We start from the raw sequence: 27,957 nt of genomic DNA, 5'->3' as shown, positions 1-27,957 counted from the left end.
TAACTGGAAGTAACTGTTATGGTCAAAGCATGAATTTCTATACGAAGCTCAAACCCTCCGCGTAATTGGATTAGTGAATAACTAAGGCAACGATTCATATGTTACTTTGATAGAGATTCGAAAATGCTCTCTAGAGTTCCTAAATAACAGCTTCACAAAAAATGTAATTACAAATCATGGGGATTGAATCCTTTGGACCTCAAATCCTGTGATTTATAAAAGATTTGCAATCTTGTAATAACTACACAAACTTATTTTGAATTCATTGACCAGATATCCATATCCAAGTATAAAGAGTTACAAAGAAAAATGGAGATTTACTCTCCTTGTCCATTTCCCAAACAAAAATTGAGGGTTTTCACTCTGCCCAAACATTATTTAACCCCAAACAAACAAGTACAAGGCAAATCTCAATCTTAGATAAAGTTTCGGATATCCAACGACTTAGGATCAACCATTTGTCATCCTTGAATTCCTCCCTGAAATCAAACCAAGACCATGTATTAATTTCAAATCAGTTTAGGTAATATTCTGCAGAGATGTCTACTAAACAGACAAATAATATAACGAATGTGGCTTCCAGTAATATTATTAATCTAACTTGCCACATTGGTCTACCGAGTACCTTTCACCCTGGATGTAAATAATGGACCAATACAGACTTTGCTACTTAGCTGAGGCCTCCAAATTGTCATTGGCCTCTGAATTTGAACAATTTCAAAAAAAATAAAAATAAAAAACTAATCCCATATAGAAACCACCTCAATCAGCACTAGACTCACTAAATTTCAACATGGTCAGCATTACATATATCAGAAGAATCCTCTCCACTCCAACAATATATATGCTAATCTGTATAAGAAGTTATACTTACAAATTTAGTTTGTTTTGTATGCATTCCTTAAAATGGGATCAAATCAATGCATTGCCAACTTTCGGCCTTATTCCTCCCTTCCCCCAGATAAAGACCCTTGCACATATTTCAATGGTTAAAAATATTAACAGTAAGTTTTGGCCCCTAGGGAGGGAGGGGAATGAAAGATTCAAACTAGTGACCTCTCTTCATGAGGCATGGTCTGTAGCCAATTGTGCTACTGCCCTGGTGGTCTCAATAGTTAAAATCCATTTTTGCACAAAACCATATCATAGCTATTTATCAAAATCAACAAAGGGATCAGATTGAATTTTCTCCCAAGCAAGAGTCAAGCTCACAAAGAATTCCAGAAATTTTGATCTCCCAATCATCTAGGAGACCCAGAATGGTCTGCCAGAAATTGACTTTCAAGAAAAAAAGTGATTAGAATAAGATTGCAGCAAGCATCAACATACCGCTTCTTTGAGTTTCCATTGCTTCAAGAGTATCCTTCTTCAATTCCTCTAGCTGTGCCTTGGCAATTTTGAGTTCTAGCTGTTCTTCATACTTGGGCAATCTTCCTTTCGAATTCCAAGCTGGAAAGATGGGAAGGAAGAAGAAAAAAAAACCAATGAAATCTACATCACACCTCAACTAGAGAAGCAACAAAAAAGTACCACAGAAGATACCATCACTAAAATCTGAGATTTGCTACCATTCATAATTAAATACAGTAGGTAAAACAGAAAATACTACAACCAGTCTGACGTATGGCCCAGAGTTCAGACAAGTCATCAACCAGATCAACACCAGTAGGCCTCAACAATCCTAGTGTTAATAATTAAAAGAGTGAAAAACTTCAAAAAAGAATAAGCAATTCACCTCTATGTTCACACAACCATGTAAAGTAAAAGGGAACACATAGAAAGCCTAAAAGAGAAAGAAGTTAATCAAACAAACAAATTTAACTGAATAATAGAACATACTAAACTCATCCTTAACAGATAAACATGTGAATAAGTGATCACATAAGCAAGCTATGCTATATCTCACACAAAAACTCCAACTTCATTAATCAACCTGCAACCTTTTACCAGTGAAGATGAATAGAAATAAAAGTGCATGGGTTCACACACATTGATATATTTCTCTTATCATATAATTTTCTCAGAATAGCAAACAGAGTCGCATGAAGAAACAAAAGAATTATTTTGAGCTATCCAAAAAGAAAGACTTCTTATTGCTTTCTTAAAATAATAATAAAATAAAAAATGAAAAAGTGAGTTGCATACAAAAACCAATCCTATATTTTCACTCCATTGAAAAATTCAAATGTTGTGTAACACACTAATTTAGCCAGTATGACAATGCTTTATATCTTGAAATTTCATTCCTTTCCTAAAAATCATATATTAAAGACAAATATCCTCCTAGGAGAACTACTTTAATTGCTACAGACATGCCAACTCTCCCAGGCTCCTCTTTGAACCAGAGCACTAATATTCATATGATGTAACCATGAAAAACAGTAAGAACATATAAGTACATTGAATACACATCAGTGGTCAGATGAGCCCACATAAGACCTAAGACCAACAAGTAAGATGATCTTACAACAAAACCACAAAGCCTATGTACACCTAGCAAACACTTTATAGCTAGCTAAGTGGCAACTTTAATGCAACATAGTATCAAGTTAAAATGTTACGATATTACCCAAACAACAAAAAAGGAGAAGTTCAAATAGGTTAAGATGACAATTACTTCTTATTGATTTTATCAAACTCACCATAAGAACAGCCATTCTTGTTCTTGTCATTCCTCATAAGGGGCTTTTTGAGTTCTTTTTCAACTTTTTCCAGTGCATCAAACATCATTGCCTCTGCACCAAGTTCATCTGTGAGACCCCTCCTGCAACAAAAAAAATATATGTTTGTAAGCATGAATAAGCATGTGATGTAGAAATAAGGTATTTAGAATCCTACAAATAGTTTCAGCAGGAAAATTTATTAGCCGCATGGTCAGCTCTAGTATTCTATCCTTTCTCTGCATAGTATTTTTTTTTCTCTTTGAATTCTCTATTGACCTTGCCTATGTTTATAAGGCGTTTTGATATATATCCTACTTATAAAAAAAACAGAATATCACATATTAATTCGTATTCCTTCAATGTCAACAGATATGACGTGCATCAGGAATATCTTGAGTTGTGATTGTATGGTGAACTGAATCCTTAGGATTCTGAGACAAGTCAGCCCTGCAGAAAGCACAGCAGAAATGAATAGGCGAATTCATCATCACTTAATAGAGGTTACACCAAGTGCATAAAAATAAAGTGATTCACCCACCAAACAGATATGAACTTATTTTCTTCTGACAGGAATTAGCGTTGGAGGTGACACACATAAGGATCTACTAGTATCATCTAATCAAATCTAATGTATTATATAATATCATTATGCATGCGATATTCCATAAATGCAGCTAAGCCAGGAATGCCCAAATTTATCAACATATTAGATGTCAATCATGAAATCCAAATTTCACTTTTGGCTGGCACTATCACTGTGTGTGTGTTAAAAAAGTTTGAATGGAAGAAACTCAGCTCGGTAGGTGATAAGCCTATCGAGATCCACCAAATCCGAAAGAAATCAGCTCTATTCCTGCAAGAGTTTCTGCAAGTGCAAGTAGACAGATTCGGCCACCTCCGAAGAATCATAGGGCTATTCGTTGGATCCTCTATACAACCTCATTTCAGAGTCAATTTTGATGGGCTGTTTTCACTAATCTGAGCTGCCAGTCTTTGTGTGGTGGTGCGTGATTCTGCAGGAAATGCCGTTGGGTCCATGTCTGAACGAGTCCCGTTTCCTTCATCCCCAGCTGTGGTCGAGCCTTAGCTGTAGAAAGCTCTACTCTTTGCCAGAGAATTGAGTTTAGCAGAATGCTGTGTTGAGGGGGTTGCAGAAAAAATCATTAGTTGTTCGAAGTAGAGATTGTGGAAATGCAGAGTACGGTACTGTGATTAGTGATATCATCTTTCCCTCTAGTGGCTTCCAAAGTGCTGCAGCGAGCTACAGGTTTGGATTGATTCTATCCCGATGACAGAGCTTCTCTAGTGGCTCGTGATGCATTGTAATTCTTTCTCTATGGAATAAAACTTGACCTTTTGGGTTTGGATTCTCCAAAAAAAAAAAAAAAAAACCTTACTTTCATTTTCAAGATCCAATCCCACTTTCTATCCAATGTTTAATAAAATTTAAGTCAAAATGCTTCACGACATAAATGATCCTCTTCATTTACTTTTGAAATGAAAAAAAGGTTTATTTTAAGGAGAAGTTTTAATATTGTACTTAAATACGGTAAGTAAATTCTAATTCACTTTCACATTAGGAGGAAAAGATCTCACACTTTTTGGAGGTATGATACCCCTACTAGTAACAAGGTTACACATAATAATAACTTTTCACACCATTAGTAACTCATGTCACATTGAATAGTATATAATAATACAAATTTTTTAGTATTTTTTTAATTTTATTTTTTCACGTTAGATTGTGATATGATCAAATAATATATGTCAGTAAGTTCTACATGTTATATGATAACCATGTTTTAACTTTCAATATTTGTTTTGGTCATTTTGGATAGGCAGTAACAAGGTCACACATATAATAGATTCACTAGTAATAGTAATTCATACTACACTGAACAGCAATATTCGTGATTGAATGAAGCTCAAGTGATGATTAGAGCACTTCACTTTAGCTTTACTCAATTAAGAAATTGAATTTGGACTTTTTGGAGTGAGTGAAGGAAAGTTCAATTATTTAATTAACTAATCGCATAAAGTACTCTCCAATCTCATTACGGCTTGAAAAAAGGACTAAGGATCTTAAATTTATTTTTTGGGTAGAACAAAGGATCTTAGTTGTACTATATATGATTTCTATTATAAATTTGGGAGGAACTTAAAATAATAATAAATATAATAATAAACTGTAAACAAATAAATTGTACTCGCAAGCTTTGATTTTCTGTAGAAATGTTACTTGGAAAAATAACTTTAGGACCCTTTAGATGGAAGAGAGAAAGAGAGAGAAAAGAAGGAATAGAGTAGAATTAGCTGAAAAATAGGCTAATTTTAGGTCAAATCTACTCTACTCCCCTCAATTCAAATGGACAATTAAAATTCACACTATAGTATGGATAAGTATATTGTCACAACATGAACAAAATTGATTTGTATATCTGTTCAGATTCAGCATGTGAATAACAAGTTAACATCAATGATAGTTGAGTATTGATGTCATGTATTGATGATGTTAGTACTCTCTCTTCAATTATTGTTTAAGATATTAGCAGATAATTCACAGTTGATTTAGTTGTCTTTTGATGAAATTTGAGATATTATCTGTAACAAAAAATTTAATTTTCTCACCTTAAAACATTCTTTCCATTTTTTTCTTTTTATGAAACATTCTCTTTTTATCTTTCCATGGGTTGGGATTAACAATTTTTTTTTTGAGAATCAGGGATTAACATTTCATTTAAAGTCAACAATTTATTTAATTATTTATGAGATAAATTTTTTTCTTACAAAAAAAAAAAAAAAACTAAGAGGGTAAGGAGCATTGAACCAAAGTTCTCTTCAAGATAATATTCTAAACCACAAAGCTACTTAGTATTTGCCAAGGGAAGTGACTCCAAAATAAAAAGCTAATGATCATTTTTGTTACCAGTATGCACACTGTAAGGATATATTTGAATTCCTAGCCCTAATGAGTGGATGGATTTAGGCTCAAAAAGCCAAAACAATGAATTTGTAGAGAGTGGGTTGAAAATCTGGACTCTAGTTAATCAAAAAGCAAGTTAAGTAGGTCTTGATGACAAAGAGTAAAAATAAATAAGTTTGAATTGAAGAAAAATGTCCTTGGCAAAGTCCAAAGAGACTGGTTCGTATATAATGTTCTTAAGTAGGGTTACAAGTCTGATTTTAGATTGCTACAGTGTTTCTTTCTTAGATTTTTCGATCCCCTTCTCGTTGCATCCTTACTTCTTTTATACTGTCTTTATTTTCATCTTCACCTTCCACATGCATGTCAGATGGTTAATGTTGATATTTGTCAATCAGCACCTTCCATAAGTCTCCATGTAGTAGCTGTAAGGCTGAAAGCTACTCACCTCCACATTAATGCGGCTAGAGAGTTAGCTGCAAGGCATTTAATGTGGTGGCAGCAGTTTTCTCCTAAGATATTTCAAGACATTTCCTTGTCCTAAGTTCCCATAGTGCCTATTCGTATCAACTGAGTGTTCCTGGGACGTTCCCTTGGACGACAGGTCACCTTTATGGACCTTGGCCTTAGTTAGCCAAGGAGGCTCTCATCCTCGGCATAACCCTCCGGATTGTTATAATCAAATTAACTTCTTCACTTGCAATAGGGCTCTTTTAACAACGTTTCCCCTCTTTGAATGCTATCTGTCCTCGAATTGGCCTTAGATCCATTCTATATATAAACAATGGGCTCCAGGGCCAATGCTCCTACACACACAATTAGATGCATAAAAAATAAACTATTTCTCCCTAAAAAATAAAAGACTTTGATGTTGAATTTCATTATCTTCTAGTTTTTTTTAGAAGATTATTAACTTTTGGTTATTTTTGGAATATATACAATTATATTACTAATCTAGTAATTATACTACTGATTTAGAAGGGACACTAAACTTATAATTAAAAAAGTAAAATATTAGTTAATAATTTTTTTTAAATCATCACCTAAAATTTAAATTAGATAACACATGAAAAGAAAAGAAAAAAAAAATCTCTCAACCAAATCTTCACCATAAAAATAAATCATCTCATTTCCCTCCCACTTCTTAGGGAAAAAAAAAAAAAAAAAAACTTCGTTTTAATTATTAAGCAATTTTTTTTTTTTGAGAAGAAGATAACTATTAAGCAATTAGGACCGTTGATATGGGATAATTGAATATGAAGAAGATCGAACGGCGTTTATATAAGGAAAACCTACTCAGCTATCACACACTCACACTACACAGTAACATTTGTTTTTTTTTTTTTTTTTTGTTTTTTTCACTCTCTCTGAGTCTTAAAACAACAGAGGCTCAGCTCACACAAACACACCCATCAACCAAAACAGCTCGAACAAGAAGAAGCAGCTCAAAACGACGCCGCTGAGAGTCTACTCCGATCATGGCCTTCTCGTCCCGCCTTTTGTACCAAACAGGTCTGTCACTCACTTCCTCTTATTGCCGATCCGAATACCGATATTCCTATCCCTGTTTTGCTTTACTCTATCTTCGATTTCGTTGATCAATTTTTTTTGTTTATGAGTATTGAATCTGTTTGGATACTCTGAAAATGCAAACTTTTTAGGGATGCCATAGAAAATCGTGTATTAGATCTGCGAAATGATGACTTTTGTTTCCATTTCTTACTGACCAAACAGTGCGTTGGGTTTTCTTTGTTCGATGGATTATTATTGTGATCTTTGGGTGTGTAGAAGTTTAGGGTTTGGAGTGTAGGAAATGGTAGATTGTTAGGGTTTGAAAATTGTGTAAAAACATGATTTTTTTATTTTTATTTTTATTTTTTATTTTTGATGTTTGTGTGCGTGTGTGTGAGTGGGCTTATCAGTGTTAGAAATTCTATCTGTGTAGCAAATGGGTAAAATAATCGGCATGGCAACGATAGTGTGAAGGCAGAAATTGATATTTAGTTGGATTCAACGTTGTAAAAATATTCATTGTGTGATGGGGAATGAAATTATTAAAATGAAGGGTGGTTTGTGTCAATGTTTTTTAATCAAAAACAATAACAGTAATGTAGGTGTAATAGTCGTAAAACGGTTATTGTGTGTGATGTAGTTAGATAAGGTGGCGTGAGGAACTAAATTATGTTTATGTGACCTATTTTTTGAAAAAAAATTACCTATGTTTGGAGAGAGAGAGAGAGAGAGAGAGAGAGAGAGAGAGAGAGAGAGTAAAGGAAAAGGGATTATGGGAAAATGTACTAAATTTAGTGCATTTTGGCTACCTTTCCGTCTCATTTCATCTAATTCCCATCTCCTATAGTTCTTAACATAATTGTAAGATGATAATTAACTACAATATAGCGTGTTTTGATGCAAGTGGACAATCCCCCACCCCCCCCCCCTCCCTCCCCCAAAACAAAAATCCCACATTCCATTCTCTTAGTTGGTGCTGTTTTGTAAGATTTGGCTGCAGTTTGAGTAAAATTAATTTCTTCTTATTATGAAACATAAATTGCACAAAGCTCCAATACTTTAATTCTTTCGTCACTCTCTCAATATATATATATGTAATATATGAATGTGTTATATATGTTACTATGTATATAATCTCTCTCTAGAAAAGAAAAAGGAAAGAACAAAAGAGATAAAAATAGAGAAAATAACTAACTCATTGCATGACCAATCCTAATAGTAAAGCAAATATATATACACATAGTAACATGATATACACACTTCATATATTACATATATATATATTGACATGAGTGACAGAAAGAATTAAAAGTATTGGAGCTTTGTGCAATTTATGTTCCATAATAAGAAGCAAATTAATTTACTCAAAACTGCAGCCAAATCTTACAAAACAGCACCAACTAAGAGAATGGAATGTGGATTTTTGTTTGAGGAGGGGGGGGGTGGGATTGTCCACTTGCATCAAAACACGCTACATTGTAGTTAATTATCATCTTACATGTATTAAGAATGTAGGAGATGGAATTAGATGAAATGAGACGGAAAGGTAGCCAGAATGCACTAATTTTAGTACATTTCCCCATATTCCCTTTTCCTTACTTCTCCCCTTCCTCTCTCTCTCTCTCTCCATCCAAACATATAATTTTTTTTCAAAACAATAGTCACATAAACATAATTTAGTTCTCACGCCACCTTATCTAACTCAACACCAACCAACACACACACACAATAACCGTTTTACAACTATTACACCTACATTACTGTTAGTTTTTGGATTAAAAAACATTGACACAAACCACCCTTCATTTTATTAATTCATTCCCCATCACACAATGATATTTTTACAAAAGGATGAACCAAACTAAATATCAATTTCTGCCTTCACCACTATCGTTGCCATGCCGGATTATTTTACCCATTGCTACACAGATAGAATTTCTAACACTGATAAGCCCACTCACACACACACAAACATCAAACAAAAATAAAATAAAAAAATCATGCTTTACACAATTTTCAAACCCTAAAATCTATCATTTCCTACACTCCAAACCCCAAACTTCTACACACCCAACAGATCCACAATAAACTAATCCATCGAACAAAGAAACCCAACGCACTGTTGTCAGTAAGAAATGGAAACAAAAAATCATCATTTCGCAGATCTAATACACGATTTTCTATGGCATCCCTAAAAAGTTTGCATTTTCAGAGTATCCAACAGATTCAATACTCATAAACAAAAAAAATTGATCAACGAAATCGAAGATAGAGTAAAGCAAAACAGGGATAGGAATATCGGTATTCGGATCGCAATAAGAGGAAGTGAGTGACAGACCTGTTTGGTACAAAAGGCGGACGAGAAGGCCATGATCGGAGTAGACTCTCAGCGGCGTCGTTTTGAGCTGCTCTTCTTGTTCGAGCTGTTTTGGTTGATGGTGTGTTGTGTGAGCTGAGCCTCTGTTGTTTTAAGACTCAGAGAGAGTGAAAAAAACAAAAAAAAAAACAAAAAAAAAAAAAAAAACAAAATGTACTGTTGAGTGTTGTGTGTGTGATAGCTGTGTAGGTTTTCCTTATATAAACGCCGTTCGATCTTCTTCATATTCAATTATCCCATATCAACGGTCCTAATTGCTTAATAGTTATCTTCTTCTCAAAAAAAAAAAATTGCTTAATAATTAAAACGAAGTTTTTTTTTTTTTTTTTTCCTAAGAAGTGGAGGGAAATGAGATGATTTATTTTATGGTGAAGATTTGGTTGAGAGATTTTTTTTTTTAACAAGCTGATCGCCCTGCTCTAAAGGGAGATGGTAAGTGAATATGAAGGTTTCTTGTTGTTGCCATCAATTATTAGTGCTTTTAAATGCATATTGGTAGCTTTTCATCACATGGCATGTAACTACATGTGTGTATTTGCATAAACAGTCATGTGCCCACGTCATGTATGTCTTATTTGTCAGTCCATGCTTATAACGTGCATATGTTAAGATTTCTAGGATTTTTGTTGTAAATCGTGAACACATTTATTCATGTATGTTAAAGATATCTCTATTATTTTTGTTGTAAATCGTGAACACAATGTCATAGCAAAATTCAATTGGATGAAGACAATCTAATAGATATTCATATTTGAATATTTACTCTAAATTTGTGTAATTAAAATTCTTATATGAACGAGATTAGCATTGTAAGACATACATTTTTTTCTTACATAGTTTCATATTTCTTTAAATAAAAAAAATGTGTCTTGCACGTGCCACCCAAACTTGTGATAGTTAAAGATTTCACCATAGCACCCTATCATTGCAACAGATGTAATGGTTCAAAGTTCAAACAATGTCACCAATGTTAACTATTTTTTTCATTACATTTTGATCTAGTGTTTTCCTGCTTATGTTAACAAATTAAAAATAAAATCATGCAAAAGTTTGATGAGATCATAGGGATAAATCATTTTTCCCCATTGATCTGAGCCATGGTTGTTGGATAATCTGAACTGTTCCATGTATTATAGGTAGCTTTGTTCTCTTGTATCCTCTTCCTGTTTATATCTTTTCCCCCCTTTTTATTTGTTGTTCAAGAAAATATTGAACATGAATTAGAATATTGTGCCATTTGATTGGGAAGCCTTCATTTCATGGTTATCATTTGAATTGGCTAAAGATGGAACAGTTATGCATTGTTAAAAACTTATTGGTCCACACTCTTGAAATTAAAACCTATTTAACACACACAGAGTGATAGTGCCAAGCCAAAAGTGAAAATTTGGATTTCATGATTGACATCAAATATGTTGATAAATTTGGGCATTCCTGGCTTCACTGCATTTATGGAATATCGCATGCATAATGATATTATGTAATGCATAGATTTGATTAGTGATACTAGTATCAGTGTCCAAGAAGTGAAGAATAAGTTCGTATCTCTTTGGTGGGTGAATCACTTTTATTTTTATGCACTTGGTGTAACCTACATTAAGTGATGATGAATTCGCCTATTCATTTCTGCTGTGCTTTCTGCAGGGCTGACTTGCACTCAGAATCCTAAAGGATTCAGTTCACCATACAATCACAAACTCAAGATATTCCTGATGCACGGTCATATCTGTTGAAGTTGACGGAAATACGAATTACATATGTGATATTCTGTTTTTTTTTTTTTTATTTTAATTGCTACCAGACATGCCACTCTCCAAGGACTCCTCTTTGAACCAGAGCATAATAGTTCGTATGATGTAACCATGAAAAACAGTAGAACATATAAGTACATTGACATACACATCAGTGGTCAGATGAGCCCACATGACCAAGAAAAAGTAAGATAATCTTACAACAAAACGCAACAAAGCCTGTGTACACCTAGCAAACACTTTATAGCTAGCTAAGTGGAACTTTACGATGCAACATATATCAAGTTAAAAAGTTACTGATATTACCAACAACAAAAAAAGGTAGAAGTTCAAATAGGTTAAGATGACAATTACTTCTTATTGATTTTATCAAACTCAACCATAAGAACAGCCATTTTGTTCTTGTCATTCCTCATAAGGGGCTTTTTGAGTTTTTTTCACTTTTTCCAGTGCATCAAACATCATTGCCTTTGCACCAAGTTCATCTGTGAGACCCCTCCTGCAACAAAAAAAATATATGTTTGTAAGCATGAATAGCATGTGATGTAGAAATAAAGGTATTTAGAATCCTACAAATAGTTTTCAGCAGGAAAATTTATTAGCCGCACTGGTCACCTCTAGTGACTCTCTCCCTATGTTCCTTCTCTCTCTCCTTTGCATTTAGTATCTTTTCTTTCTTTTTTCTCTCTTCTGAATTTTCTCTTCTGTATTTTTCTCTCTGCCTTATGTTTTTTGCATAAGGCAGTTTTTTTGAATATATATCCTTATTACTTATCATATGAAGTACATATTCTGAATCTTCTTCTTCTTTGTTTTTTGTTTTTCTTCTTTCTGAGTACTCTTTTGAATCTTCTTCAGTTCTATAATTACTCTCTTCCACCACCACACACACACCACCGCCACCGCCGCCACCCACAAAACCACCAACAACAAAAAAGAATCCCACCACCAAACCCACCATTATTGCACCATCATCAACCCAGCCGCCACCAAATCCACCACACACACCTCCACCACCAACCCACAAAAGCATCACCACCACCACCCCCAAACCCACCTTAAACCCCCCCCCAAAAAAAAAAAAAAAAACCATTGCCAAACCCACCATTACTGCACCGTCATCAACCCCGGCCCACAAAACCTACTCTCATGACGCAAGAAACCCACAGGCAGCAAAACATGCATGAACACAGTTGCTTCTTAATTTGAAGAATTTTACCTAGTATGTTTTGTGCTTTAAATAGGTGCGTTGTCTGCAAGTATAGGCAAAAACAGGTAGATGATGAAAGTTGTAGGTTCGGTGAAATTTTTCCTGAGAATGACACGAATTTCCAAACAATGGCGAATGTTTGGGTATAAATTGCGTGAAAAGACAAGTTCTTTCTGTGGAGGCCGACGAAAGACCAGAGTTGTTTACTCTTTGATTAAGGGATCAGGTCCATGGTGTTCATGGCTATGTCCAACAGCAAGAGCAATAAGTGGCACAATTACAAGGTTGGCTTCAACTTGGGCCAAATCCCTACCCATTTCCACACTATCAGCCATTTCCAGCCCATTTGCATTTCCCAATCCTTATTCCAGGCTATCAACCATTTCCTTTTGGTGGCCCACCTACACGCTATCAACCCTTTCCCATTCCCAATCAACAACCCTAGCCCTAGCCAAACCCAAATGTGAAGCCCTATATACCATACCAACCATTTAATCCAAATGGGCCCCATTTGGATGGTCCTATATGCCACCACCATACTAGCCTCAAATGGAAGAAGTGGAAGATATGTTGTAACAATTAATAACTTCAAATTTGGCTTTGGAGATAAGGTGAATTGACATACTTAATCAAACTAGGAAGAGGGTTCTAGAAATATTGAACTGTCTATTTCTGATTTTTTATGTTTTATGAAATTGATAAGTTGTGTGGCTCGTGCTCTTCAACAAGGCAAATCTTACAATTGAAAGGGGAGAAAAAATTGCCATAATTGGCTTAAATGGATGTGGAAAGAGCACTTTGCTGAAAATGATAATGGTTTTAGAGAAGCCAAGAGGGGGGAGGGGGGGGGGGGAGGAGTTTTGCTTGGGGAGCATAGTGTCCTACCAAACTATTTTGAGCAGAATCAGGTGTGTTTAGTCTCTACTATGCTGTATCTCTGCTTTATCCAATGATCATGGCATTTCTAGTTTTTCATGCTTAATTCTAAGCTCCAATGCTTTTACAAACATATACATGTACTTCATATAAATTTTTAAATAATTGGCATTTTATATGTTTTGCTAATTTATTGCTTGTGCTAACTGACACTGACTTACCTCTGTTTTAGGCTGAGGCACTTGATATGCTTGATAGAAAGGTGTCAGTTAGCACAAGCAATAAATTAGCAAAACATATAAAATGCCAAATTTATATGAAGTACAAGTATATGTTTGTAAAAGCATTGGAGCTTAGAATTAAGCATGAAAAACTAGAAATGCCATGATCATTGGATATCATTTTCAGCAAAGTACTCTTTCCACATCCATTTAAGCCAATTATGGCAATTTTTTCTCCCCTTTCAATTGTAAGATTTGCCTTGTTGAAGAGCACAAGCCACACAACTTATCAATTTCATAAAACATAAAAAATCAGAAATAGACAGTTCAATATTTCTAGAACCCTCTTCCTAGTTTGATTAAGTATGTCAATTCACCTTATCTCCAAAGCCAAATTTGAAGTTATTAATTGTTACAACAAATCTTCCACTTCTTCCATTTGAGGCTAGTATGGTGGTGGCATATAGCGCCATCCAAATGGGGCCCATTTGGATTAAATGGTTGGTATGGTATATAGGGCTGCACATTTGGGTTTGGTTGGGCTAGGGCTAGGGTTGTTGATTGGGAATGTGAAAGGGTTGATAGCGTGTAGGTGGGCCACCAAGAGGAAATGGTTGATAGCCTGGAATAAGGATTGGGAAATGCAAATGGGTTGGAAATGGCTGATAGTGTGGAAATGGTTAGGGATTTGGCCCAAGTTGAAGCCAACCTTGTAATTGTGCCACTTATTGCTCTTGCTACTGGACATAGCCATGAACACCATGGACTTGATCCCTTAATCAAAGAGTAAACCAACTCCGGTCTTTCGTGGGCCTCCACAGAAAGAACTTGTCTTTTCACGCAATTTATACCCAAACATCCGCCATTGTTTGGAAATTCGTGTCATTCTCAGGAAAAATTTCACCAAACCGACAACTTTCATCATATACCTATTTTTGCCTATACTTGCAGACAGCGCACCTATTTAAAGCACAAAACATACTAGGTAAAATTCTACAAATTAAGAAGCAACTGTGTTCATGCATGTTTTGCTGCCTGTGGGTTTCTTGTGTCATGAGAGTAGGTTTTGCGGGGCGGGTTGATGACGGTGCAGTAACGGTGGGTTTGGCAATGGTTTTTTTTTTTGGGGGGGGGGGGGGGATTAAGGTGGGTTTGGGGTGGTGGTGGTGATGCTTTTGTGGGTTGGTGGTGGAGGTGTGTGTGGTGGGGTGGTGGGTTTGGTGGCGACGATGGCGGCTGGGGTCGATGATGGTGCAGTAATGGTGGGTTTGGTGGTGGAATTCCTTTTTTTGTTGGTGGTTTATGGTGGGTTTTGCGGTGGTTTTGTGGTGGTGGTGGTGGCGGCGGCGTTGGTGTGTGTGTGGCGGTGGTGGAAGAGTGTAATTATAGAACTGAAGAAGATTTAGAAGAGTACTCAGAAAGAAGAAAAAACAAAAAACAAAGAAGAAGAAGATTCAGAATATGTACTTCATGGCAAATATCTTGCTCGGCATGTTTTCCGTGGAGTACTTTTTGTGAAATGTATCATTATAATTTATTTTCACTGTATTGGACCTATTTATATCATAATAAGTTGGTTAAAGCTTGGTTACTTACAGATCTTCCACTTCTTCCACGCTCAGGGAACCTAATTTTCATCTGTTTCCGTTGAAATGGCTTCCCTACTAAATCCTCTTCTTGAAGTCTCTCCAGCTTCTATTGTCACCCAAAAGCAATCAAAGAGAGTTAGGAAGGAATTAAAGTAGCCAAAAAATAGCATGAATGAATCATGTAATAGAAGCTAGATATTTATCTCAGTAATAACCAAATTTCCAAATGACTTCAAATAATCTCAAGTTATCATCACTAACAAGAGAAGTTTAGGCAACATTTTGATGTAGAACGCGCAGGTGAATAGAGATAAAAGAGTATCAAAAAAGATAAACAGAACAAAGTCTGAGTTTCGCCACCTATAATTTGCCTTGAAACCATAGGCATCACCACCAAACAAAGGAGAAGCACATTCTCAACACAAAATTCTTATTCCAAATCATACTACCCTCACCGTTACAAGATCCCTAGTTTTATAGGGTTCAAGGATTACATCAATATGGAAATGTTGAAGCAACATTGCCACACATCAAGCTTGCTTTGAAAAACAAGTCATAACAAAATGGCAAGACTTTATTGCCAGTCAACAATTTCAACTAAGCATGGGGACACATTCCATGCATGCTTCCAGATTAATTTCAAATTCAAACACAAAATCTTAAAATATTTTGATGCTCCTTGCATCACATTTGTGTTAATTCATATTGAGCAATAATTTAATTGCAACACAGTGAAAAGCTTTATACAAATCATTTCATTTGACTGATGTAAGTCTACTTGCTTGTATATTCCAAAACTAAAAGATAATTTCAAGCAAATGCCATAAACTAAATATTTCTTAAAAACAGATATTGGTAATTTTCTTAGAAATAATTCAAACTTTAAATCAGAAAGCATCATCACATGGTGTTCCTAAGCTGTTGTATTATAATCTATGAAGCACGAGTGTGTTTCTAGATTCGGCTGGAATGAGGGTGTAGGGTGCGGTGCAGCAATTAAAAAATTATTAAAAAATTTTTATTTATATTTTCTATATATTACTAACATATTTAATATGTTTAGTAATACCATGATCATGACACGACCCTGGTCAAATCACGTGGTCTCAATAGTTGAAATCTATTTTTGCACAAAACCATATTCATAGCTTTTATCAAAATCAACAAAGGGATCAGATTGAATTTTCTCCCAAGCAAGAGTTAAGACTCACAAAGAATTCCCAGAAATTTTGATCTCCCAATCATCTAGGAGACCCAGATGGTCTGCCAGAAATTGACTTTCAAGGAAAAAAAGTGATTAGAATAAGATTGTCAGCAAGCATCAACATACCGCTTCTTTTGAGTTTCCATTGCTTCAAGAGTATCCTTCTTCAATTTCTCTAGCTGTGCCTTGGCAATTTTGAGTTCTAGCTATTCTTCATACTTGGGCAAATCTTCCTTTCGAATTCCAAGCCTGGAAAGATCAGGGAAAGAAGAAAAAAAAACCAATGAAATCTACATCACACCTCAACTAGAGAAGCAACAAAAAAGTACCACAGAGATACCATCACTAAAATCTGAGATTTGCTATCATTCATAATTAAATACAGTAGGTAAAACAGAAAATGCTACAGCCAGTCTGACGTATGGCCCAGAGTTCAGACAAGTCATCAACCAGATCAACTACCAGTAGGCCTCAACAATCCTAGTGTTATAATTCAAAGAGTGAAAAACTTCAAAAAAGGAATAAGCAATTCACCTCTATATTCACACAACCATGTAAAGTAAAAGGGAACACATAGAAAGCCTAAAAGAAAAAGAAGTTAATTCAAACAAACAATTTAAATGAATAATAAACCATACTAAACTCATCCTTAACAGATAAACGTGTTGAATAAGTGATCACATAAAGCAAGCTATGCTATATCTCACAGAAAACTCCAACTTCATTAATCAACCTGTAACCTTTTACCAGTGAAGATGAATAGAAATAAAAGTGCATGGGTTCACACATATTGATATATTTCTTTTATCATATAATTTTCTCAAAATAGCAAACAGAGTCGCATGAAGAAACAAAATAATTATTTTGAGCTATCCAAAAAGAAAGACTTCTTATTGCTTTCTTAAAATAATTATAAAATAAAAAAATGAAAAAGTGAGTTGCATACAAAAACCAATCCTATATTTTCACTCCATTGAAAAATTCAAATGTTGTGTAAGACTAATTTAGCCGGTACGACAATGCTTTATATCTTGAAATTTCATTCCCTTTCCTAAAAATCATATATTAAAGACAAATATCCTCCCAGGAGGAACTACTTTAATCGCTACAGACATGCCAACTCTCCCAGGGGCTCCTCTTTGAACTAGAGCACTAATAATTCATATGATGTAACCATGAAAAACAGTAAGAACATATAAGTACATTATTATACACATCAGTGATCAGATGAGCCCACATAAGCCTAAGACCAATGGAAAGTAGATGATCTTACTACAAAACACAACAAAGCCTGTGTACACCTAGCAAACACTTTATAGCTAGCTAAGTGGAACAACTTTGATGCAACATAGATCAAGTTAAAAGGCAGATATCTTGTTCGGCATGTTTTCCGTGGAGTACTTTTTGTGAAATGTATCATTATAATTTATTTTCACTGTATTGGACCTATTTATATCATAATAAGTTGGTTAAAGCTTGGTTAATTACAAAAATTTAGTTAGTGTGAAGGTTTATATTCTTTAATAATCATTAGTGTAAAGGTTTTGGAGAGTGAGGAGAGACCTACAAATTTAGTTAGCGTCATGCCATTCACCTGTGCAATGACATAACACTAGTTAAATTGAAGAGTGGCACTCATCAAAAAAAAAAAAAAAAAGGAATAGTGGGTACTAATTAAGTACGACCACAAAGTGTCAAATTTATATTTCTTTTGCCTGATCACATTTTCATTATGATTCATGTCTCAAAATATATATTTTGCTCGTGTTCACCCTTTATGAATGAAGATAAATGAAATTTGCAAGGGGGAAAAATCATTCAATTATTCGAATAAGCAAATAAAAATAAATCCTATTTGAATGGGGTAGATAAAATTAAATAAAGCTTATTTGAAAAGAGTTTTTGTTTGTCACATTTTAGTTGAATGGCATTGTGACTTTTTTTCTAAAGCTTTATATACTTGAAGAGAGTATTTATGTGTTATAATAATTATTTCCAACGGTCTTAGTTAAAGATTTGGAGCAAGGTTTTAGGATTCATCAAAATTCTTGAAGTAACATCAATATTATTATTATTATTATTATAGCAAAAATTGAGAGAAAGTGGATTCCTACAATTAAGGAGTTGCTGACAAATAAGATAACTGTCTATAAAATTTAGACACGTATACAACTTTTAAGTAAAATAGCCGTTTGTTACAACGTTTGGCCTTTCAAAACTCTGCCACGCTTGCAATAAAAAAATGGATAAATTAAATAACCGGTTAAAAAAAAAAACGTTGCAATTAAAAAAACCCTATCGATATCTTTTCATTGGACTGTTTAACATTTTCTCTCTCTTAAAAAAAAAAAAAAAAAGCGATACTGCGATACAAAGAAAGGGAAGGAGAAAAAAGAAAAGAAAAAAGGCTTGCAATCGAGTGAAGAATAGTGCGATCAGACGTTTGTCCCAGAGTTATTGAGAGAGAGGCGATGAAATCGAGAGAGAGGCTATGAAGACACGGAGAAAGAAACAGAAAAAGAGAGAGGCAATGAAGACATGGTGAAATAAACAGAAAAAGAGAGAGGCGATCTTGGTACACGGAGAAAGAAGAGATTGCTTCTCTACCCACAAACAACGGCTCTGATGGGTTCTATTCTTTCTCTGATTTTTTTATAGGTAAATTAGATTTGTTATATGCATTCAATTTTTTCAATTTGGTTCTAGATTTGGATTCAAAAATTAGGGCTAAGGAAATCAGGTTTTAATATGTGACTTTTTTTTTTTGTCCTTTTCAGTAATAGATTTTTTTTCAATTCGTCTATTTTGGAATTAAATCATTCAATTTCAAAAATTAACTGGTTAAAATACTATGCACACAGAGATAGAAATAGAGAGAGATAGGCGATGAGGCCTGGAACACAGAGAAAGAGGCAGAGTTCAGTTTCCCCACCACCGTCCATTCCCTTTCCAGATTTAGAGCACCAAATCGCCGGAACCAACATCGACAACAGTACATTTTTTTCTCAATTTTGTAGGTTTGGGTATAAAGTTTAGATTTGATTCGTTTTTGTTATGGGTTTTTGGATTCTCTATCAAAATGTTTGTTTTCTCAATTTTAGATATTTGCCTTTGTTTTGATTTTTTAGATTAGAGAAATCACTAAAAATATTGATTTTAGTTTGGGTGCTTCTGTTTCTAATCTTAACGAAATTTTTGGGATTAAATAAGTATAGAGTTGAATGTTGCATTGATTTTTTTTTTTTTTTGGTATACCCATAACCAGTAAAGTTATTTTTTTTCCCCTTTTCTTTTTCAAATCCAAAGATAAGATTGAATATGATTTAGGTTTGAATTTTTTGCTTGGATTGCTTTACCCTCGCCGGACTTAGACCACCGGAACCATAATCACAAAGAGAAACAGTTCTTAAGGCGCACATCAGAATGAGAGAGGCTAAAAGTTTTAAGGAAAAAAAAAATTAGTTCTAATTCTTATCTTTAAGATTTGTATATTCCTTTTTTTTGTTAATGCTATTGTTCTCTTATTTCTTTCTTCTTATTCTCTGAATTCTATTTGGTTTTTTTTTTTTTTTTTGGTTTGCAACTGTTCTATGGCAGTTTCTGTTGAAAGGTAAAACCTCAGTTGCTATAAAAAACTGTTTTAGTATCAAACAGGAAAAATTTGGGGCTTTTAGAATAATGACGTAGAGATTTGAGATTTTAAAGTAGAGAAAGAAAAATCAAAGTCTTCAAACACAGTAAGATTGCCAAAATCGTTACCTGTAAAGTTCTGATTTTAATTCTTAAAATCTTTGAAATACTTTGGTTTGATAGGGGCACATTTGCAATAGACGAAATTTTTGAAGAACGAAGTGGATTTTAATCAGAAAATGTTGAAGCCCAACTGAAGATTTTTGGCAAAAACAAGTTTGAAGAGAAGCCAGTAAGCACCACAGTTTTGAAATTTTCTAATTTGCATTTTTTTAATAGAATAATTTGCATAAGTTTGTGATTTGTTTTTAGCATGGCTCTTCATTAAAATTTATCTTTATACTGTTGAAAGCAACAATGTGTCCTAATTAAAAAGTAGATTTGGGTGTTTTGTCATTTGATGAGTTTCCTTGAATGTGTTTGATTATAGTTGTCAATCGGACTTGCATTAGAGTTGTGACTGAGATTTATACTACTTTGATTCAAAAGAACAAAAAACAAGCCCTCTCTCAAAACTCTTTTTAAAAAACAGAGAATGTTGAGAAGAAACCTGCACTTGACCATAAATTAGGATTTGATTTATGATTATTTTAATGAATGAATTATGTAGACTGCTTAAACTATCTTTTGGAATTGTCTTCCCAGTTTCAGGCTTCTTTTTTTCTTCTTCCTTGGGTAAACAATATTGAACTTCTTCTTTTCTTCCTTTGCAGCTTCAACCTGATGCAAACTCAGGAGTTACCCTCAAAATCAAAGGGGTGTAATGTATGTATAGCCGTTCTTGGTAATGCAGTGGCTGAAAAGCACTTAGCATCAAAAAAGGATTAAAGGGAACATCCTAACAAACCTGCAAGATAGCCTGAAGGGGATATTTTGTGTAGTTGAGAGGGAATTAGTAGCTGGAAAGTGGATGGATTTGAAGACTACTACCTCCATCTTGGCTCATCAAATATGTACTGAGTACCTACTTTACAATGAGCATAAAGCATGATATTAAATCTATATCAATGAAAATGGTGTCCTCAAACACTATATATAAAAGAAACTGAGGAAACATTAAATTTTTATTGTTATATTTTTCTAGTTTCTTTCATTCCTGTTGTAATAGAGAGACAGAGTTAAGTTAAACCTGCAAAGGGTTAAACTTTATTTGAATTCTCATGTTTTATTAATAATTTTGTTTTGTCTATTGCTATGAAACAAATTGGAAAGCTTGGAAAGGGTACTTTTTACATCTCTGATTCCTATGTTTTTAGTTATTTTTATTTTTCGACTGAGTCAGTATAGCGTATTTAATTGTATTGTCTGTCTAGATAAGTTATATATTTGCTTGAATGCATCAAAATTTTCCTTATAATGTCTATTGAATTTTGCATAAGATTTTGTATCATGACTATAATGTAGTGATGTTAAATTTGGTTCACATTTTTTCATATTTTCATGGTAAATTGTTAAAGCAGTAAAGCACAATCTTGATACAGNTCTGGAGGCTCGCGCCCCTATCTCGGTGATTTCCCAGTCAGTTCGAGAGCGTGGGAGGCAGATTTGGGTTGACCCGAAGCATACGGTGAACAGTTTTGGGCAGTTTTCTCCTTTGAACTTTGTTGGTAGGGAGGGAGATCCTTGGTCGGAGGAGGTGGAGGACGTTTTCACTGAGCTTTTAAGCATAAGTGATAAAGAGGAGTGTGATTCCCAAACGAGTATGACAGCGTCAGTAGCTGTGTATGCCGACGGTATTGGGGAGCATAACTGTAGTCCACTAGAGTGTGCACCGTTGTCTTGTTGGGTCCCTAGGGTAGCTGAAGATTTGGTGTTGAGCACGGTGGATGAGGTAAGTGAGCTTGATGCATCTAAGGTGGAACACTCGAAGTGGGTGTCTACAATGATGAAGAGCTTCTGCAAGATGGTGGGTTTTCCTATTGTTAAACATGAAGCTCATTGTGTGGCTTTATTTCGTTTATTAGAACAGGAGTGTATTGAGGTTGCCAATGGTGGCTGCATTAGGCCACCTGTTAAAGCTGGTCAGAGAGGTTTAAGGGAATTGAGGGGTCTGTTTTCTTCAGTAAATTATGATGGGACTTTCTCTCGGAATAGAGGTTCGTCGTCAGGACCGGGGGCTATTGGTAGTTATTAATGTCTTTACGACTTCTTTCTTGGAATGTTAGGGGGTTAAATAACCTTCAGAAGAGAGAGGTTTGTAAGAATCTTTTGAAGGATTGGAGATGTGATGTTGTATGTTTGCAGGAAACTAAGCTTGCTTCTTCAAATTCTGCTCTTGTGCGGAGCTTATGGGGTAGTCCCTTTGTTGATTGGGCGGTACTGGATGCGGTTCAAACATCTGGGGGGTTTTGTTGATTTGGGATAATCGGGTGGTTGAGAAAATTGATGTATTTGTTGGTCAGTTCTCTGTTAGTGTTCTTCTTAGGGGAGTATTGGATGGTTTTGAATGGGTTTGTACCGGTCTATATGGTCCCAATGCTGATCATCATAGGGCTGCTTTGTGGGAGGAGCTGTCTAGGGTACGTGTCAGGTGGAACACAGCTTGTTTCTTGTTTGGAGATTTTAATATTATTAGATACCCATGTGAGAGGCTTGGTAGTGAGACTTTTAGCCCAGCCATGTTTGCATTCTCGGACTTTATTGAGAATAATTATCTAGTGGATTTACCATTGGATGGGGCTTCCTTCACCTGGTTTAGAGATGCCGAGCCGCAAGCTATGTCCCGCATAGACAGGACTCTGGTTTCTGTAGATTGGGTGGATCATTTCGGGGATGTGTCTCAAAGGGTGCTCCCTCGTGTTATTTCTGACCATTGTCCGCTTTTGGTGGAAGCTGGTGGAGTTGGTAGGGGTCGCTGTGCTTTTAAGTTTGAGAATATGTGGCTCAAAGTTGAGGGCTTTGTCGAGAGAATTAAACAATGGTGGGAGGGGTATAGCTTTGTAGGCTCCCCAAGTTTCGTTCTAGCTCAGAAATTAAAGGCTCTTAAAGAAGACCTCAAGAAGTGGAATAAGGAAGAATTTGGAGATTTGGCATTTAAGAAGAAGTGTTTGCTGTCTGAATTAATGGGTCTTGATGCTAAGGAAGAACTGTTGGGTCTCTCCAATGCAGCACAATCCCGCCGAACAAGGTTAAAGGTGAAATTGCAGCATTAGCAGTGTTAGAAGAGACTTTTTGGAGACAAAAGTCTCGTGCTCTGTATGTGAAGGAGGGAGATAACAATACTCGGTTCTTTCATAGATTAGCGAATTCTCATAGAAGAGCTAATCACATTAGAAGCATCGAGGTAGATGGAGTTTTATATGAGGACGAATCTGCTGTTAAATCTCAGGTGATTCAGTTCTATCAAAATCTCTACACGGAGACAGGTATGTGGCGTCCAACTGTGGATGGACTTGAATTTGCTTGTATTGGAGAGGATGAAAGGTTGTCTTTGGAGAGGGAGTTCTCTAGAGAAGAGGTTACCCAGGCTTTGATGGAGATGGAGGGGGATAAAGCACCTGGGCCAGATGGATTCACCATGGCTTTTTTCCAAAAATGTTGGAGTGTGGTGGAGGTGGATGTCATGGCTGTTTTTGAGCACTTTCACAGGTATTCAGTGTTTGAAAGGTCTTTAAATGCCTCATTTCTCTCTCTAATTCCCAAGAAAAATAATGCTATTGATGTTAAAGACTTTAGGCCTATTAGCTTGGTAGGGAGTGTGTACAAGCTGCTGTCTAAGGTGTTGGCAAAGATATGATGAGGGTGGTGCTAGATAGTCTTATCTCTGAGTCTCAAAATTTTTTTGTTGGTGGGAGACAAATTTTGGATTCAGTGCTTATTGCTAATGAGTGCATAGATAGCAGATTGAAGAGTCATGTTCCCGGTGTGGTTTGTAAATTGGACATTGAGAAAGCCTATGACCATGTGAATTGGGATGCCTTATTCTATTTGTTGGGTAGAATGGGTTTTGGGGTGAAATGGAGGGAGTGGATTAAGGCTTGCATAACTACTGTTCGCTTCTCTATTATTGTGAATGGTTCTCCTATAGGTTTTTTTGGAAGCTCCCGTGGGTTGAGACAAGGTGATCCGCTGTCCCCTCTTCTTTTCCTTTTAATAATGGAAGTACTAAGTAGGATTTTGAAGAAAACTGAGGAGTGTGGTCTGCTTAGTGGTTTTCATGTGGGACCAGTTAACTCTATAGGGGTACGCATTTCACTCTTGCTGTTTGCAGATGATACCATCTTGTTTTGTGATGCTTCTAGAGATCAGTTGATGTCTATTAGGCTGGCTTTGACTTGCTTCCAAGCAGTTACTGGTTTGAAAGTAAATGCGGGGAAGAGTGAGATTGTTCCAGTTGGGGAGGTTGCAAATATAGATGCTTTGGCTGCCATTCTTCGTTGTAGGGAGGGTAGCTTGCCTATGAAATACTTGGGAATGCCGTTGGGTACTCCATATAAAACAGCATCTGTCTGGAATCCTATCTTGGAGAGGATGGTGAAGAAACTCTCAGGTTGGAAGCGTCTTTATTTATCAAAGGGGGGTAAACTTACTCTGTTGAAGAGTACTCTTTCTAGCCTTCCTACGTACTATCTATCCTTATTTGTCATCCCTGTAGCTGTGGCTGATAGGTTGGAGCGTATTCAGAGAAATTTTTTATGGGGATCTTCAGAGGAGTGTTTCAAGTATCCTTTGGTGGCTTGGGAGAAGGTGTGTTTACCATTAGATTTGGGTGGTTTGGGGATCAGGAAGTTAATGCACTTTAATAAAGCCCTGTTAGGGAAATGGTTATGGAGGTTTGGTAGAGAAGGCACTCATCTTTGGAGGAGGGTTATTGCAACTAAATATGGAGAGAGTCAAGGGGGGTGGACTACTAAAGCATGTAGAAGGACCCACGGATGTGGTCTGTGGCGTGGTATTCATGATGGATGGGAGAGTTTCTCCAAACATGTGGCCCTAGTGGTGGGTGATGGCACTCGTATTCTTTTTTGGCATGATAAGTGGGTTGGAGAGAACATACTTAAAATGCTCTATCCTCAGTTGTATGTGTGTTCTAATGAGAAGGATGCTTGCATTTCTGATGTATTATGCTATCGGGAGGGTGGAAATGATAGATTTTGGAATGTGAGATTTTACAGGGGTTTTCATGAAAGGGAGTTAGAGGCTGCCTTCTCTTTCCTTGAGTTCATTCAATCCTGGATCCCTAGGGGTGTTAGGAGTGACACTTCTCATTGGTGTCTCAATGGGAATGGCAAGTTTGATACTCGGTCATATTACAATAATATTCGAGGTGCATCGGCCCCCAATTTTCCGTGGAAGGGTGTTTGGAGAGTTAAGATTCCTAAGAGGGTGGCATTTTTTGTGTGGACAGCGGTTCATGGGCAGATCCTTACATTGGATAATCTTATGCTTAGGGGGCGCATTTTGGTGAATTGGTGTTGTATGTGCCGTCGTAATGAGGAAACTGTGGATCATCTCCTCCTCCATTGTCCTCTAGCTCACTCACTGTGGGTTTACATGTATCAGATTTTTGGGATCCAATGGGTTATGCCGGCCTCTGTGGAAAGTTTGGTGTATTGTTGGCGCAATTGGCTGGGAAAATTTCATTCAAAAATATGGAATATGGTTCCTGGCTGTTTGATGTGGATTGTTTGGACGGAAAGAAACCGGCGCTCTTTTGAGGATACTCAGAAATCTTTGGTTCAATTACAAGCTCTATGCCAGAAGACCTTATTTGATTGGTCTAAGAGTTGGGGCTTATCGGATTGTTCCACTATCTTAGAATTTATTTCTTCTCTTAGTTGTGCACTTTAAGTTTTTCTTGTTGTTTGATGTTGTTTTGTTTGTTTGTTGCTTTTCCTTGTGTTCACCATCATGAACACCTTGTATTTGCTTTCGTTAGTATTAAAGTTTGTTTAATAATATACTTATTACCTATCAAAAAAAAAAGTGCACTAGGGAATGTGAGATATGTTGATTCTATTCTTATTCATACTTATTATTCTGAATAAAGTTTTTTTTTTTTTAATTTTTTTTTAATTTTTATTTTATTTTATTTAAATTTTTATTTTTAAAGAAAGGAAAGCTCAATTAGGAGAGCTTCCTAATTAACTACACACTCAAGTTCACGAGTCATAAAAATCAACTTACCAAAACCTTCCTCCCCGCGCCCCAAAAAAAAAAAGAAAAAGAAAAAGAAATACTCATGACCCAAATGTAGTCTACCATTTAAATAGAAGATGTAAAGTCTAGACTTAGGTTCATGATTGATCTCTCCATGCCTTTGAAAGTACAGTTATTCCACTCCGTTCAAATCAAGTCATATTTCAGGTTGCTATTGCTGTACTTCCCGTGCAACCCTTGCCAACACAAGTAGACATCTGTGATCTAACACGGATGCCTATTCTCCCCTCTTACACCCACAAATGAAGATACTAAAACATCTTTGTCATCTACAATCAAATACAAATCTAGATACATCTTTAAAGCCTGTGCACCGCACATCATGCCAAAATTTTGTCGTCCTACCATCCTTGCTTTAAAAAGATATGAGAATATGTAACTTCTCCCAACCAGCTCTAATTCCATTCCAAAGACTACTCCTGTACGGTGGTTGCACAACTTAAGAAGTCCATTCCGTCCATTCAATGTCAAAATTTCACACATGTGTGATTACATACACACACACACACCCACCAGCTGGGAAGCACGGGTGCGGCAATCTAGTCGCCGCACCCATGTCGGACGCACACTTTGGGGATGTGGCTGCATGTGCATCCCAAACAAATTTTTTTATTTTACAGCTGGCAGTTTCTCTCCTTCTCTCCTTCTCTCTCTTTAGTGTGTTACAAATATGCTAAAAGAAGCTTCAATTCCAAGGTGCCCACTTGTATGGTTAATAAACCATACACTTTAGCTGCCACTTTTTCTTTTTTCACAACTTCCAATTATGTGCATAATTATTTTATATGAAAAATATTAAAACTAAAAAGTTTATTATATAAAGAGTAGTGTCATGAGCATAATATTTTTGCAACAATTTCACAACAAATTTTTGGTCACAAATTGTTGATGGTTCTCATTTGGACTCACCACTTACTTTTGATAAGTTGTACTGTTGAGTTGATTTCTTTTCTTTTTTTGATAAGTAAAAAATATGTTGATTTTTTTTTTTTTTTTGTTGATAAGTTTTATTGTTGATTAAAAAAAATATGTTGATTGCTTTTTTCTTTTGTTGATTATCATGTAATGGTTATATATTCACTTTATTATCTACTGTTGCTCTTAAATTGATATATGTTTACCATTATATGAAAAAAAATGCTTAGCAATATATAGAAAATAAAAATAAAAATATATTTAATTATTAATTAATAATCATATCCTGCTGCACATGTCTTATTTTTTCAAAAATTGCTGTGTTGCCGCACTCGCACCTGAATCCGTGCAGTTACTTCCTAGCCCACCAGCCATACTCTTAACTTAATTTTGCCACTGACTGAAAAGAATCAGTTTAGCTCATGCTCTCTAGAACTTTTATCACATGTTACTCAATATAATTGTACAGACCAAAAGCCCAAAAGACAACTTCAATTGTGATATATATTCTCAGGATCTTGGACAAGCTTTAGCGACCTTAGTCATTTGTTTGGTTGTCCATGATGCACAATATATTCTATTATTTTTGTACACAATGCACAAAATATTCTATTAGGATCCTTAATGATTAGATTGACATGCATGACCATAGCTTTGACTGATAACATTTCCGTTAAATGATGTATCAATGATTAAGTCATACATGTGGTAACTGTTAACCAAAATTTGTTTCTAATTCCTTTTTATGTTGTAATAGTTAGTTGTCTATCATTGTAGACCATTCTTATTTACTACTTTTCCAACACAACAGCTCACTCTTGTAAAGAGTCTTATTTTTAATATGCTTTTCTTTTGTATGTCTAATGA

The 27,957-nt window shown here is 35.5% G+C and overlaps 1 protein-coding gene and 2 long non-coding RNA genes across 7 annotated transcripts; 2 read left to right on the top strand and 1 right to left on the bottom strand.

Moving 5' to 3' along the window:
* Window positions 1-232: 232 nt before the first annotated feature.
* LOC136071594 (uncharacterized) lies at window positions 233-16,593 on the bottom strand. The gene is made up of 2 exons (XR_010632908.1): window positions 16,453-16,593; window positions 233-479 (listed from the first exon to the last, which is right to left on the bottom strand). It is a non-coding gene; the product is annotated as an uncharacterized LOC136071594 (long non-coding RNA).
* Window positions 16,594-18,621: 2,028 nt separating this feature from the next.
* LOC136071591 (uncharacterized) lies at window positions 18,622-21,250 on the top strand. 5 transcript variants are annotated; one of them, XR_010632895.1, is made up of 4 exons: window positions 18,622-18,984; window positions 19,188-19,349; window positions 20,140-20,248; window positions 20,730-21,250. It is a non-coding gene; the product is annotated as an uncharacterized LOC136071591 (long non-coding RNA). The 5 variants fall into 5 exon arrangements; XR_010632897.1 differs by having other exon boundaries at window positions 18,623-18,984; window positions 19,188-19,343; XR_010632898.1 differs by having other exon boundaries at window positions 18,624-18,984; window positions 19,188-19,318.
* Window positions 21,251-21,718: 468 nt separating this feature from the next.
* On the top strand, window positions 21,719-23,752 carry LOC112036069 (uncharacterized). Its single transcript, XM_065783087.1, has 5 exons — window positions 21,719-21,847; window positions 21,986-22,078; window positions 22,261-22,332; window positions 22,419-23,150; window positions 23,222-23,752. The coding sequence occupies exons 1-5, from the start codon at window positions 21,719-21,721 to the stop codon at window positions 23,750-23,752; spliced, it is 1,557 nt and encodes a 518-aa protein (XP_065639159.1).
* Window positions 23,753-27,957: the final 4,205 nt, after the last annotated feature.

The sequence above is a fragment of the Quercus suber genome, unplaced genomic scaffold (genome assembly GCF_002906115.3).
Source record: "Quercus suber isolate HL8 unplaced genomic scaffold, Cork oak 2.0 scaffold_328, whole genome shotgun sequence".
Classification (NCBI taxonomy): Eukaryota; Viridiplantae; Streptophyta; class Magnoliopsida; order Fagales; family Fagaceae; genus Quercus; species Quercus suber.
Note: the sequence above shows the minus strand (reverse complement) of the source record. Positions and strands in the feature narration are given on the sequence as shown.

Bases quoted from the DNA above. Each gene is read 5' to 3' on its own strand.
- LOC112036069 (XM_065783087.1), top strand. From the start codon at position 21,719: ATGACAGCGTCAGTAGCTGTGTATGCCGACGGTATTGGGGAGCATAAC. The intron at 21,848-21,985 runs GTAAGTGAGCTT...TTATTAGAACAG, and splicing joins TGTTGAGCACGGTGGATGAG to GAGTGTATTGAGGTTGCCAA. The intron at 22,079-22,260 runs GTAAATTATGAT...GTATGTTTGCAG, and splicing joins TGAGGGGTCTGTTTTCTTCA to GAAACTAAGCTTGCTTCTTC.